Below are 15309 nucleotides of genomic sequence, written 5' to 3'. Positions count from 1 at the left end.
GTCTGTAACTTGACCTTTCACAGTGGTTAGACAGTTAATTCCCACCTCATCGTGATGCAGCTTTCTAATATGAAGCGTATCATCCGTGCGGAATTTCTCTGTAATTTTCCATCAGGGAATTGGTCCAGGAAGAAAACTAAAAGGGAGTCGGACCTGCAAGAATGTCATGGAAACCCGGAAGCTCAAGGGACCTCATCAAAAACGTTCAAAGAGAAGGTTTTGTGCAAACAAACCAGAAGATCCAGCGACCCTGATCTCCAGAGCTGCCGCACAAAAGAGAAGCTGCTGAAATGTACCGAGTGTGGGAAAAGCTTCACCAGGAGGCAGAATCTGAGCACGCACAAGAGAATCCACACTGGAGAGAGACCTTACGAGTGCACCGAGTGCGGGAAGAGGTTCAGCCGCATGCAGCACCTCGTGTCGCACCAGCGAATCCACACGGGCGAGCGACCCTACCAGTGCACCGAGTGCGGGAAGAGCTTCAGCCAGAAGTCCAACCTCCTCACACACCAGACCATCCACACGGGGGAGAGGCCCTTTAAATGCACAGAGTGTGGGAAAAGGTTCAGCCAGAGAGTCTACCTGACCCAGCACCAGAAAACCCACACGGGAGAGAAGCCGCATAAATGCCTGGAGTGCGGGAAGAGTTTCATCCAGAGGAAGGTGCTCCTGACGCACCAGAAAAGTCATGCCGGGGAGGGAGGGCCGTACCTATGTGCCGACTGTGGGAAATGCTTCACCACACAGCCAGGGCTGAGGTATCACCAGAGAATCCACACCGGGGAGCGGCCATACCCCTGCGCCCTGTGCGGGAAAGGTTTCGCCACCAATTCCCGCCTGAAATATCATCAGCGGATCCATTCGGGAGAGAGGCCTTATCAGTGCAGCGACTGCGACAAGCGCTTCCGGCACAAGTCGGCTCTGGCCTCCCACCAGGGCATCCACACCGGTGAGAGGCCTTACAAATGCACCGAGTGTGGGAGCAGCTTCCGCCGCCGGAACGGGCTTGTCAAGCACCAGAGGATCCACACGGGGGAGCGCCCCTACCCGTGCGCAGAGTGCGGGAAGAGCTTCAGCACGAGGAGCACGCTCACGGATCACCAGAGGACCCACACCGGGGAGAGACCCTACAACTGCAGCCACTGCGGGAAAAGCTTCAACCGGGTCTCGCAGCGCCGCAAACACCAGAGAATCCACACGAAAAAGCGACCGGAATGTGCCGAATGTGGGAAAAGGTTCCGGAGTGAGAAGGAGCTCGCCACGCACCAGAGGGTCCACACCGGAGAGAAGCCATACCAGTGTCCCCAGTGCCAGAGGAGCTACCATCGGAAGAACGAACTGGCCAAGCACCTGAAAAGCCATGCGGGGAAGAAGCCGTAACCTCGTGCTTATGGAAGCTGGGCGTGGACATGTACCAGCCCTCTGGGCCCGGCACTGCCCCATTCCAGGAGCGTCTCCAAGAGACGTATCTGTGAGTTAGGAATGTGGGGAGGGAGAGGGAGAGGGAGAGGGAGTGGTCTTGGGAGGGCAGGGTGTGGTCAGGGAAGTATCTCCCGACTGCTGCCCCTGTTCAAGGCCTGAGCCGGGATTCCAAGGTGCCGGCAGGGCTGGAACCCTCTGCTCTTAATACTGAGGGATCAAGTTGGTTCTGTATGATCCATCTAGCCTCTCTTTTACCAGACCCACAGAGCAAGGGACTCTGGGAATTGTAGGCTCCAGGGAAGCCAGGACTGTAATAGGCCTATTGAGGAAGGGCTGGGGTATATAAGAATCTACCTTCCTTCAAATGCGAGAGAGACTCAGAGGGAGCCAGGAGGGGTCTCTGAGAAGAAGGGGCAGCTTATCTATTGTTTGGATTGGTTTGCTCATTTTACAGAGACTGAACTTTTGATTTAGGGGTTGTCTACACACAAGTTTGCACCAATTTAGTTAAACTAGTACAAGCCCTGTGTGGACACTCTTACTTCAGTTTATTTGGGCTTAGATTAAATCTGTTCCTGGTCAGTTTAAAATAAATGAAGTAAGCCTGGTTTAAAGAGAAAGAAAAGTGTTCACATGGGTTTTTGGCTCTTTTCATTAAAGAGGATCAATATCAGACCTGTTAAACTGGTGCAACTGAGCATGTAAACGTTTGGGATTTGAAATGACTGTGGGACATCCCCTACCTCGAGGTGGGGACTGTCCGAATTCCAGAGAGATCGGGGAATGAAAAGCCCTGACCTGCAGACTGGGGTAAGGGAAAAGGGTTTTGTTTTAAAGGAGGGCTGTGGCTTTAGCGGGGTGACTGGCCCCCTGTGGCTCTGCTCAAGTGATGGTGGAGAACTCCGTTCTCTTTAAATGCTGCCTCTTCTAAGTGCGGTCACTCGGATTGCTTGGAAAGGTGCATATGGAAACAGGTGAGGAAAGTTTCCCTCTGAAGTCGAATCATGCGCAGCCCCTGAAAATTCCCACGAGAAATGGCTGCTTTGTAATAAACATGCTCTGGTTCAACCACAAAATACAGGCTTGGTGTGGGGATTGCGGGGGGGCGGGGGCGGGTTCTGGGTCTAGGCTGTGCAGGAGGCCAGACTAGATGATCACAACGGTCCCTTCTGGCCTTAAAATCCACGGCTAGACCTTTAGCCGTGTGGTTTGTGCAGAAGGAAGAGAACCCCGAGTCACTGTCTCTAGCCACAGTGCCAGGCCTTGCAGTGGGTGGGACAGGCAGCCTCCACCTGCCAAACCTCATATATCAGAGCTACCGAATCAAGGCCTAACACTGCGTTGGATGCAAAGGCAGAGTGTCGGGCTAGGGAGCTCCCCAGATTGCAGGTAGCCGCCGGGGATGCTGAACATCAGTAACCAGTTGTGTCAGCAGCTGGAACGGAGAATGGGGAGGAAAAATCAAACCGCAGAGCACAACGGCGTTGGCAATTGCAGCTGTTGAGAACCTGCTCTCAGAACACGCTGTGTGCTAAGCAGTTGCGTGGAAAACAGCCAGGTCTGTAATATTCAACTGGCTGGGCTCCTAGGGGTGCTCTGGCCTCTGGCTGTAAAACAAAATGTCCCAGAGCGAAACGGGAGAGCTAGAGAGACAAAGGGCTGCTTCCAGCAACAGCTCCGGTGAAATGAGGTCAGACCACCGATGTGCATAAGAACGCCCTACTGGGTCAGACCAAAGGTCCATCTAGCCCAGTAGCCTGTCTACCGACAGTGGCCAATGTCAGGTGCCCCAGAGGGAATGAACAGAACAGGTAATCATCAAGTGATCCATCCCCTGTCGCACATTCCCAGTTTCTGGCAAACAGAGGCTAGGGACACCATCCCTGCCCAGCCTGGCTAATAGCCCTTGATGGACCCATCCTCCATGAACTTATCTAGTTCTTTGTTGAACCCTGCAGAGTGGGAGGGATTGTGTCGTTATTTTGTAGGGTACCATGTTGACTGGTAGAGATCACAGAGATGCTCGGGGCATCCATGCCCACAAGCCCCTGAAGACGCAGACGCTTGGCCCTTCCTGTGTTGAGTGGTGTAACTTACCTATGGCTGTGGGGGCCGCTCCTCTGGGTTCTGAAGGGAGGCACTGGAGATGCGTACACTTGGCGCCTCTCTTCCCCAGCTGAGAAAAATCACCCCGACTCCCCCTAGTACCTGAACCCCTGGCTGACCCCACCTCCCTGCACGGAGTCTCGCCATGCAAAGCCAATTCCTGGCCGGCCCAACAGAGCCACCTCCTGCTGGTTCCCAGCCAGAAGGCATGCCCAGGATCGGGCGGCAGGGCGGTGGTACAGGGCAAGGCGGGAGGGTGGAATCCTACTAGGGAGGGAGGTTTTGCTGAGTCTCCCACCCCCATTTCCCAGCAACCAGGAATCCTCCCCCTCCCTGCTCCAGCATGGCAGCCCCCGCCTCTGTCAACTCATCCACCATTTCCCTGGTGCCAGCCTCGTTTCCAAGGGTTACTGTGTGTTCCGCTGATCCGCTCAGGGGCTGCTCGTTGGATCCAGCAATGCTATGACTGATATCCAGGGATCTCACAATGAAGGGGAGCCAGGTGCGGGTATAAACCTCGCCTGGAAGAGGCAGTTCCTGTGTCCCTCTGTGCCTGGGCACGTCACTTCCCTTCTCGCTCCGTTTCCCCTCTGAAATAGGGACTCTCGTGCTGACCTACCACAGAGGTTTCGGTGGGGGATAACGTTTGTCCGATGCCGGGGAAGAGCTCTGACAGCGAAACAAGTGCAGCTGTTCGAACTGGAGGCGAGAGGACGAACGTGAACTCGGACCAGGCAGCTGTAGAGGCACTAAATATTTCCTGCTATGAAGCGTCTCTCGCTTTCTTTGCTGGGCGTTTGGTTTTGTTCCACCACGAGGCTGGAGCCTGACGTTGCAGAGTGGAAAGCCTCCAAATGCATTTCCCTTTGAGGATCAAAAGGTGCCTATAGTTGGCAGGTCAAAATCAGCTGCTGCCGCCCTCCGAAAGCACCTGCCAGACAGCTAAGAATTGCAGAGCTGTGTGGCTGGAAAGCTTGTCTCCCCAGCGAGGCAGTTCTGTTCTATAGACGGGGCAGCGCTGGGGGGGCTATTGCCACCCCAACATTTGCCTTAGCCACCCCTCCCAGAGCTGGGCGCCCGGCCAGCAGCTCCCCTTCTATGGGAAGCTGATCCGTGGCTGGTGTGGCACGGGGGGAGCTTGCCCGATGCTAGAGGTGGGCGTGCCCAAGTGGGTCTCCGCTGAGCAGGGGGTTGGGCGGGGGCAGGGCGCCTCTGGCTCAGGAGTGGGAGCTGCAGCTGCTTCTGTACTGAACAAGCATTCAGGCTCCTGAGGGCTTGATTTAAAGAGACAGCGCGCTGACACACTCAGGCACAGTGGCGTAGCCAGGTTCTAAGAGCAGGGGGAGCAAACATTAAAAAGGCACCGCCCCTTGGCTCCTCCTCCGGCCGCTCCACGCCGCCCCCCCCCCCCTTAGCTGGCTTCTCCGGCCATGCCGTGCCGCCCCCACGGGCCCCCCCCCCCATGGCTCCTCCAGCTATGCTGCCCCCCTTGCCTGCAGGAGCCCAGCACCGGCCCGGCAGGCCAAGCTGCAGAGCGGTGCCGCCCCCCACCCCATGGCTCCTCCGGCTGTGCTGCGGCCATGCTGTGCCCCCCCTTCAAGCCTGGGGTGCGGCAGGGAACAGAGGGGGTTACAGCCTGGATCGGGGTTACAGGGCCCAGCTCTGCTCAGGGGTTCTGACCCTTCACGGCTGGCTGGGAACACAGCTCCTGGCGGGTCCGAGCCCCTTGGGCAGTAGGGCAGTTTCGGGGAGTCTCTGCGCTCCAGGCTGCGCGCCGGCCGCCCTGAACTCATCCCCCGCTTGCCCGGCTCAGGCCGGGCGGCAAAGAGCCAGAGGCTCCCGCCTAGGCTGACATCCCTGCATGCCTCTGTTCTTCCCTGGGGCTCGCCCGCTTCCCCTCACGCACCCCGGAGCAGCGAGAGCCGCCAGCTCCATTCGCCTGTCTTCTTCCCCTTCCTCGCCTGAGGCCACCCTCGCTCCTCCGGCCGCGCCGCCCCCCCATGGCTCCTCCAGCCGTGCCGTGCCGCCCCCGCCGCCCCCCCAATGGCTCCTCCGGCCGTGCAGCTGCCCCCTCCCCATGGCTCCTCCGGCTATGCTGCCCCCCTTGCCTGTAGGAGCCCAGCGCCGGCCCGGCAGGCCAAGCTTCAGAGCGGAGCGTGGGCCTCGCCCGCTGGCACTATGGTAACCCCTAACTAAGGTGCCGCTTTTGGAAAATGTACTGAGGGGAGCGGCTGCTTCCCCTGCACCCCGCTAGCTACGCTACTGCTCAGGCACACGGTCCCCGCACACATTCCTCCCCACACACACATTCTCTCTCTCTCTCTCTCCCTCCCTCCCTCCCTGCAATACGCAGTTTCTCTCGCCCTCACACCCTTGTATTATTGTTGTTACTTCTTGGTACTTCCTGTCGAAATGCGCAAGACACATATATTCTCTGTCCTTTTATCTTTCAGAGTTCGTTAAGGATCACAGTGCTGTTGTTTGAGTTTTTGGACTGGTCTGTGCATTTCATAATTTTATTTCTCTCTTATGCTTAAATTGAATTCTTTGAGTAGTGAGTGCTAAACTGCCTAACCTGTCCTGGCTGGAGTAATTATCATTGTTACATATTGTGCTTTGTCATTTATTATTTAAAGTGGTACAGTCAAATAATAATAATATGTGTCTAGAATGTAAATTTAGCTTGTATTCACCTTAGCAGTGCCGGTTTAAAAAAAAAAAAAATAAAGCTAAACACATAACTTTAGACACTGTGCAGATGAAGGTCGCTTATTTTCAAATTGTATTTTTAATTATATCTGTAAAATAATTTAATACAGATGAAAATAAATGCGGTACCATGTCTGCCACTAATAGTAATGACGGAGTCAAATGTTAGTGAGTCATGTACATGATTGAGATCGGTAAACATAAATGTTGAATTAATCAGAAAAATAAATTCCTGTTAATAAAAGAGAAAAAAACTTAACCACATGTTAAAATTAAGTAAATATGTTTATAGTGGAGTGAGAAACAATCAACTAAAATAGAGGAGATAATGGCAGTAACACAGAGTGTCTGTTAGAGAAAGTAAGCAGATTTTAAGCAGATTTTATTTATTTTTATTTATCTCTACTATCGATAGTGTACAAAGTATCAAACGTGTGTTTCTGAGATCTGTGTTAAGGCTCCAAAACTGACACCTTGAGGTTTGGGATTGGGAATATCGTGCTGTATTATCTCCTGAGTGTTCTAAATTTACATATAAACTTAAAATGTGGCTTTAATTGGGGTTTGTATTTTTTTTTCTTTCTTTCTATAAAAATTAGATGCAGGACTCCTGTCAGCTAATTTCTAATTATGATCTGCAAAGAAACTAGAGTTTTCAGGTGTCTAAGTAGCCCTTGGAATCATGGATAAAGTTGTGAGGCCCCCTCCCTCCCCCCGCCATCCTGAAATGGGCCCCTGTGGGGAGGGCCATGCAGGATTATGGAATTTAGGAAAAAAGATACAAAAATTATGGGATATGTATGAAATTATGGGATGGTGAATGCTGCATTATGGGAAGCTGATCCCATGCTCCCAGTCACCTGTGCGACCCGTTTGGGCCCCAACATGTGTTCCCAAAATACAGTGCAGTGGACAGTGATGAGTTGTGCAGTGGGATACATACCCATCATGCACCGCACTCTGAATCAAAACAAGCGCTCCTGGGGCGTACGCTCACCGCTGACACAAGGAGCCAAGTAGGCCCGCGCACAAGTGACATACTAACTCCGGCAACTGTATGCTGACAGAACTTGAGTTAACATAAGTTTATAGTGTAGGTTTGGCCTTAGATATATGAATCGTTCGGGAGAGGTAACGGCAAAAGTATGAGGCGAGGCCGAGATTCACTCAGGGGTTTAGGCTCCTACTTTTGTGGATCTGGGCCTCCTGCATCCAACAGGCTCAAGAACAAAAGGGCACATAAAGAGAACCCAATATCATTTATTTCTTTTTTAAATTTCATGACTTGAGGGTGCATAACTCATGACTTTTGAATTCGTGTGGTTGTCAAGCAATCTTGGGACTGTAGATGTGTGTTCATTATGTTGTGAAGGCCAAAACTATAACTGGGTTCAAAAAAGAATTAGATAAATTCCTGGAGGATAGGTCCATCAATGGCTATTAGCCAAGATGATTAGAGATACAGCTCCATGCTCTGGGTGTCCTTAGCCTCTGACTCCCAGAAGCTGGGACTGGACGACAGGGGATGGATCACTCAGTAATTTCCCTGTTCTGTTCATTCCCTCTGAAACACATGGCACTGGCCACTGTTGGAATACAGGATACTGGGCTAGATAGACCATTGGTCTGACCAGTATGGTCGTTCTTATGTACAGTAAAAATGATAGTAGATTTTTGCCTTTGAGAAGGATTTAATATTAGATAGTATGCTGCCCTTAATGAATATTTGGGAACCAGGTTCAACACACATGCGAAAAATCACTAAGGGCTGGATTGAGAGGCAAAATAAGAGTTGAGAAAGGCACTCCCCATTGGTGGATGAAATGAAAATGAAGATGTTTTGACACCAGGCCAGGAAATCTGTCAGACTGGAAATCACATGATCCAACAGAATACATTTGTGCTAGAAAAAGAACAAATTTGAATTAAAAATTCCAATAGAAAAATCACAGTAAAATATAGGAAGTGCAATACTAGAAACACAGGTGTCATTGCTAAAACTGCTAGCAACTAGTTACTTATAAATATTTTCAATGATTATTTGCTATTAAGCTATAAATTAAATAGCCCAGTGATCTCCATCTGCACAATGTTGACAAAGGTAAATGAGGGAAGTGCTAAGAGTAATAAGAGGAGTAAAAACATTTTTTAAAAGTAAATTAGAAGGAGCAAAACTCTATTTAAAATTCATTACAAGAAAGTGCAATTCGGGGAATCGGCAGCAGATAAGACACATTTGTGAACTGCTAGGAGATGTTATGCAGACATATACTTAGTCCTGCCATGAATGGGTGCAGGGCCTGGATTAGATGACCTCTCGAAGTCCCTTCCAGTCCTATGATTCTATATAAACTGATAAGGGATTCTTTTCAATACTCAAAATATATAACACACTTTTGTGGGGGTGGGGGTGGGGGTAGGGGGAGGCTGCATGTAAATGTGCAGTCAGTTTCTGCCCCCTGCTCATTCCCCCCACTGATTTGCCCCTTTTGAAACCCTGTGAATGGGAGGCAGCAGATTTTAATCCCAAGTAAGGGCAGAGGGAGGGCAGTGGCTTCAGCAGATACTACTGAGCATGCTCAATCCACTTGCACATGCTCAATACAAGTCAAGCAGCAAATTCTGTTGGGTAGCAGTTTTTGACATTACACCCGCGCCATAGAATCGTAGAACTGGAAGGGACCTTGAGAGGTCATCTAGTCCAGTCCCCTGCACTCATGGCAGGCCCAAGCACCATCTATCGCATCCCTGACAGGTGTTTGTCGAACCTGCTCTTAAAACCCTCCAATGATGGAGATTCCACAACCTCCCTAGGCAATTTATTCCAGTGCTTAACCACCCTGACGGTTAGGAAGTTTTTCCTAATGTCCAACCTGGACCTCCCTTGCTGCAATTTAAGCCCATTGCTTCTTGTCCTGTCCTCAAAGGTTAAGGAGAACAATTTTTCTCCCTCCTTCTTGTAATAACCTTTTATGTACTTGAAAACTGTTATCAGGTCCCCCCCTCAGTCTTCTCCAGACTAAACAAACCCAATTTTTTCAATCTTCCCTCATAGGTCATGTTTTCTAGACCTTTAATCATTTTTGTTGCTCCTCTCTGGACTCTCCCCAATTTGTCCACATTTTTCCCGAAATGTGGTGCCCAGAACTGGACACGATACTCCAGTTGAGGCCTAATCAGAGTGGAGTAGAACGGAAGAATGACTTCTCGTGTCTTGCTTACAACACTCCTGCTAATACAGCCCAGAATGATGTTTGCTTTTTTTGCAACAATGTAACACTGTTGACTCATATTTAGCTTGTGATCTACTATGACCCCAGATCCCTTTCCGCAGTACTCCTTCCTAGCCAGTCATTTCCCATTGTGTACGTGTGCAACTGATTGTTCCTTCCTAAGTGGAGTACTTTGCATTTGTACTTATTGAATTTCATCCTATTTACTTCAGACCATTTTGAATTTTAATCCTATCCTCCAAAGCACTTGCAATCCCTCCCAGATTGGTATCATCTGCACACTTTATAAGTGCACTTTCTCTGCCATTATCTAAATCATTGATGAAGATATTGAACAGAACTGGACCCAGAACTGATCCTGGCAGGACCCCACTCATTCTGCCCTTCCAGCAGGACTGTGAACCACTGATAACTACTCTCTGGGAACAGTTTTCTAACCAGTTATGCTCCCACCTTATTGTAGCTCCATCTAGGTTGAACTCCATTATCCTTATTGTGCTGTTTCCCCTCCTGCCATTCAAGCTGTTCTCTCCCTTTATGTGCTGTAAGAATATAAGTTCCCTGTATTCATACCGCAGAAAAAGGTTGACTCCAACTGTGATGCTGGCAGACCAGGTGCCAGCTCGTGCCAAGGCCCCTTAGACCATGCATAGCTGGAAACCAGTCTGGCTCCCCTGTGTGTTAATATTGTTCAAATAGATGTTAAGCTTCTAAGAATGTGTTTAGACTTTATGAAACGCTTGTAGGATGCTGCATGTATTGATCTCACTGCTCAGCAGCCCATTGTATGGTGATCGTGTTTGCATTGTAAACCTCTGTCTCTGTAAGTCACCACCCAGGAAAGCAGCATTACCCGTCAACTGCAGGGTTCTGCAGATGATGCTCGGTCCTGCCCACCAAGGAGGCCCATGGAAACCAAACAAGCCATTGTGAAACATGAAAGAACGCAGACTTGAATTGCTTTCCTCCCCACTCCCCGAAGAGCAAACCCGTGTGTGAATGAGCCCCTCAGCTCGGACTCTGGGGAGAAGGGGATAAAAAGCCCCAACAAGGAGAATTTGGAGTCCCCCTGCTGCTTGAGATTTGGGAGGGCACAAATTTCTAAGCATGAGGAAGGGAGCCCCGACTGTGTTGCCTGGGTTAGCCCTAAAAGATGTATAGCACTGCCCTATTACAGCAGCTTTGTCACCTTTTGTAACTCATTTGTGTGTGTATGTTTACCTGCTTTAGCCATGTAAATAACGCTCATTTCTTTTCCTTACTTAATAAATCTGTAGATAGTTTACTCTAGGATTGGCTACAAGGGTTGTCTTTGGTGTGAGATCTAAAGTGCAATTGACCTGAGGTAAGTAACTGGTCCTTTGGGACTAGGAACAACCTGAATATTGTTGTGATTTTGGGTGTAAGTGACCATCTAGCGCACAGCAAGCTTACCTGGGTGGCAAGACAGACCAGAGTACCCAAGGAGACGGTCTGTGACTCCATGGTAAGACTGTTACAGTGCCTGAGGAATTTATACTTGGTTGGTGAAATCTCAGTATAGAACTCTCAGCCAATCTGGAGTTTGTGCCCTAGTTTTTAACGATCTGCCCTGAGGTTGGTACTCATGCCCTTCCAGACAGCTTAACGTGGGGCAGATACCCTGTATTCGACATACACTAGAGAAAGATTGAAACCAACTTTCAGTGAAAAACTCAAAGCAAAACTGGTATCATCAAGACCTACAGCAGACTAGTTACAAGCTGTCTTCAACCTAAACTTTGAGGTGCCCATATACTCATTGACTTGAATGGGGACAGATGGTCAAAAGCAAAAAGCTCCAGAAATTCCATTAACATATTCAGTGTCACGTGATCTGTACCACCAGTTTTGCAGAGGCGGCCACGTTTGGTGCCTACCAGAGCACTACTGGTACCAGAGGCACGCTGCCCCCTCTCCTTAGTGATGTGCCTCTGTGCAGGAGCCCTGGCACCATACTGCTGCCCACCCCACAGCACGGTGAGCATGAGCCCGGGGTCAGGAGCAGCTCAGCTTCCTTGTAGGTCAGAGGCGAATGGGCGGCAGCAGACACTGGCTGGTATTCTGCCGCTGGTAAATGATAGCTCCCCCCAAAAAGGTTGGGAGACATTGCTGTAAGTTCATCGGGGGCCTGCCTGGTTGAGCATTTTTACCCATCCTGTTGCAAATGTTCTCATCACTAGCCCCCGTCTTCAGCCTTGCACAGCAGCACCTGCTGCGTATGTTCAATCCCCTGAAACTCTATGGGCCTGACAAGTTAGGATACAAGTGTTGCCGAAGCATAAGAAGGAAAAAAAAAAAAAAGGACAGGCCCCTCGCCTGTGTCTCAGGGGAGGGTACAACACACCCAGGCGAGGGTTACAGGTTGTGTTTGATCCCATGTCCATGTGATTCTCACTGGGAGCTGGACTACATGGGTATTATACCACTATAGTTCTGCCCGTCAACTTCGCTGTGTCGACAAGCCCTCACTCTGCGCCCCTCCTTGGAGCGATTCGTGATAAACCTGGGAAATCAGCGTCTCGGCTCTGCAAAGACAGAGAAGAGCCGGGTGGGGTTGAAAACAGAAACGTTTACCAGGGAGCTGAAGAGTTTGTTTTCAAAGTGCTTGTGGAGCTGCCCAATCTCTTGGATGAAGCAGGAGTGTGAAAAACCATTGCCGGGGGAAAGGGCTACTTTCTTGTATTGGTAATTGCCAAGTTCTAGCTCCAGGGTCTGGCTCTTTAGACAAAGTAGAAAATAGAACAGGCCCCGGGGCTTTCCCATTCCCAAGCGCTTTTTGTCCAAACATTTCAAAATGCTTCATTACAATCAGGGCTGGCTCCAGGCACCAGCCGAGCAAGCTGGTGCTTGGGGCGGCAGCTTGTAGGAGGCGGCATTCCGCCCAATCCCGGCGGCACGGCCGCTTTTTTTTTTTGGTGGTGTTCCGCTCCGGCCGCCCTGTAGGGGGCGGCGGCGCGGAGGACGGGAGCGCCCTGCAACAAGCCCGGCAGGGCAGCCGTGTCCTTCCCTCCCAGCCGACCGGAGCAGCGCAGAGCTGTCCCGGCAGGCGGCGGGGCCACGTGACAGTGCCCCGCTGAAGCCCTGGCTGCCCCCCTTCTCTCTCTCTCCCCCCCGCTCCCTCCCCCTGCTAGCCGGGGCACATCTGCAGCGCAGGGAGTCCCCCTGCACCCACGCTCCGGCCGCACCACAGGTTTTTTTTTTTTTTGCTTTGCCATTCTAGCCGTCCCGGGTTTTTTTGTTTTTGTTTTTTGCTTAGGGCGACCAAAAAGCCAGAGCCGGCCCTGATTACGATTAAGTCTCACAACCCTGCTTTCAAGCAGCCGAGTTTTACTCGGTCTGCAGCTGGGGACAGTGGAGCACAAAGAGGTTAAGCGGCTGGCTGGGGTCACACACACACAAATACTGGGGTGTCCTGACCCCATGCCAACGCTTTAGATACAAGTCCCTCTTTCCTTCCTTGTGGAGAAAAAAATGGAGTCCAAAATGTCCAGGCTGGACTGACCCTCATTGTAAAGACCTGACAGCAAAGGGCCCAGGGGCTCTGGCAGATAGCCTGGGGAAGGAGTTCCCGCAGTGAGGTCCCTGGTGAGAAAAGACCCTACCACCCTCAGCCCCTCTCAGAGGGAAAGTCAGGCCAGACAGCACGTACCACCCCGCTGAGTTTAACGGCCTTAGAAGGCCCGAGGGGAACAGTCCCTGGATTCGTATAGCGGTTGGCAGGGGTGGTTACAGTAGCACCTCTCCCAGCCAGGTCATGTACAGCAACTCCCTGGAGTGTCAGAGCGGTAGACCTCAGGGGAAGCTCTCCTGGGCCCTGTTTACTGATGGACTCAGACCTACGGCCTGTATTTTCCCTGCGTCTTTAGCAGGTCAGAGTCCTGGTTCATTTAGGGGAGGGGCACTTTGCCCACAGCTTTGTGCTTTTTGTCCCACGCCCCAGTACCCTGTAGAACCATATTGATCAAAAATAAATCTCTGAATCTTCCGTCCCCTACTCGGCCCCCTAGACATACTGTCCCCAAAAGTACAGTGACTATTTGTGCTGCCACCAATCCGGTGTGTGTGTGTGGGGGGGGGGGAGGCTGAGTTAAGGTGGCAAATGAGAGTCGACACAGCTGAGCGCTAAAGGAATGCAGATCTTTTCTGGCATTGGATAAAAATGCAGGTGGGGGGCAGAGAAACAGAGAACACGAATCAGCAAAATGGATTCCACGAAGCAGCAGCAGGTGTTGCCATGTTACACACATGCTGTTGCTTTAATGCCAAGCGTCCAGCAGAACAGACACAAGAAGCTAGACCCAGCAAACCTCTGATTCAGAACCTCCCCCCCATGGGGAGAGCAGTCAGCTGAGGTTTACTCTACGATCCCCCCTTTCATTTCGGAACGGTGTCAGCACATTCTGACAGAACAGGGATACCGCCCAAAGCGTCCAAGCCACCCCAGCTCAACGGATTGCTCTCCCGTTCCACCGCTAACTTCCTTATGGGACAACGAGCTGCAGCCAAGCTCAAAAGCACTTTGCACTCAAGTGCTAGATAACCCTCCCAACCCCCTCCCGTCCGCCCTGTGTCTGCCCGATCAGGAAATAGGTCACCAGGACAGTACCTGATCTTCCCAAGCCCCCACGGGAGCCAGCATCAGAACTCAGGAGCGCATGGCTCCTAGACTGTCGCTCACAACATACCTGCCTCTGTGGCTACATTTGGTGAGCTCTGTTCACTCCGAAGCTATGTCTACTCTCTGAGCGAGGGGCACGAGGCTCCTGCTTGTGCAGGCACACTCACGCTTGCTCACACCAAGCTAGCACAAGTATCACTAGCAGTTTGGCGGCAGCAGCATGGGTAGCGGAGGCACGGCTGAGCCGTGCAGAACACAGACCCGCTGCTTTCAGGCACGTTTGTACTCGGCCCAGCTCAGTCGTGTCTCCACTGCTGCCACAGCCACACTGCTAGTGATACTTGTGCTCGCTCGCTGAGCGCTAGTGTACGTGTGCGCACGCCGGGGCCGCTGGCTGAAGTGGGATTTGAGAGGTGCATAGGCCATCTGCATGGGCTGAATTTCCCCCGCAATGCTCTCACCGTTAGACCTGCTGGACAAAATTCAGCCACAACTCCGGTTGAGGGCAGTCTATTTATTGGCCCTCTCCCGCACATTCCAGGCATGCACAGCACCCGTGGAGGTCAGGGATCCTCCAATGCCTGCTCTCTCCTCTGCCCACCTCCCCTGCTGGTGGTCAGAGCTGACCTCTTACTTGGGTTTCTTTTCCAGAAGATGCACAAGATGCTGGGCGCCGAGCCCCTCCCGGGCAGTGCTGCATGCTCTCCCTGGCATCGGTGGGCGGGCAGAACGCTCAGCGCCATGAGGAGCCCAGCCCCACATCTCTATATGGCTCTTCCTCACGTGGCTAATGCCCGCCTCCCAGCTTTATCCCATGAGCTCAGCGTCACAAGTGTGGCTCTTGTAACAGGCCCGCGGGAACCTGCTTCACGAGGCTCTCTCTGCAACTACTGGGGCAAGGAGCTTTCTTCAGCCCATCTGGGGTTATGGGGTGTGTTCCTACTTGACCCTTTAGGGTGCTCCATGATGGGCACTACGAAAGAAACAAAACCCATCTGTACCCCCGGTCGGGTCTTTTCTCTAGATAAACTTTGGTACATTTCTAATAGAACTGCCTTGAAACAAAGCACATGGGATGTCCTGGACGACTGGTTGGCCTGTCTGTAACACCCCAGCCAACTTGTTTCTTTAAGTAGCAAAATACACGCAAACACTGGCAACGCTTCATCTCCTGTTTATAGTATGAGACCAAGGGCCAAA

General features: G+C 51.5%; 1 protein-coding gene across 1 annotated transcript in view; it reads left to right on the top strand.

Moving 5' to 3' along the window:
- Positions 1-1380, top strand: part of LOC135873894 (zinc finger protein 420-like) — a 47814-nt gene extending 46434 nt beyond the window's left edge. The window contains exon 4 of the mRNA XM_065398503.1: positions 324-1380. Within this exon, the coding sequence (XP_065254575.1) occupies positions 324-1380 (1057 nt within the window). The remainder of the gene's footprint in view (positions 1-323) is intronic.
- The last annotated feature ends 13929 nt before the right edge of the window (positions 1381-15309 follow it).

This window comes from Emys orbicularis, chromosome 2 (assembly GCF_028017835.1).
Source record: "Emys orbicularis isolate rEmyOrb1 chromosome 2, rEmyOrb1.hap1, whole genome shotgun sequence".
In the NCBI taxonomy this organism is placed as follows: Eukaryota; Metazoa; Chordata; order Testudines; family Emydidae; genus Emys; species Emys orbicularis.
Note: the sequence above shows the minus strand (reverse complement) of the source record. Positions and strands in the feature narration are given on the sequence as shown.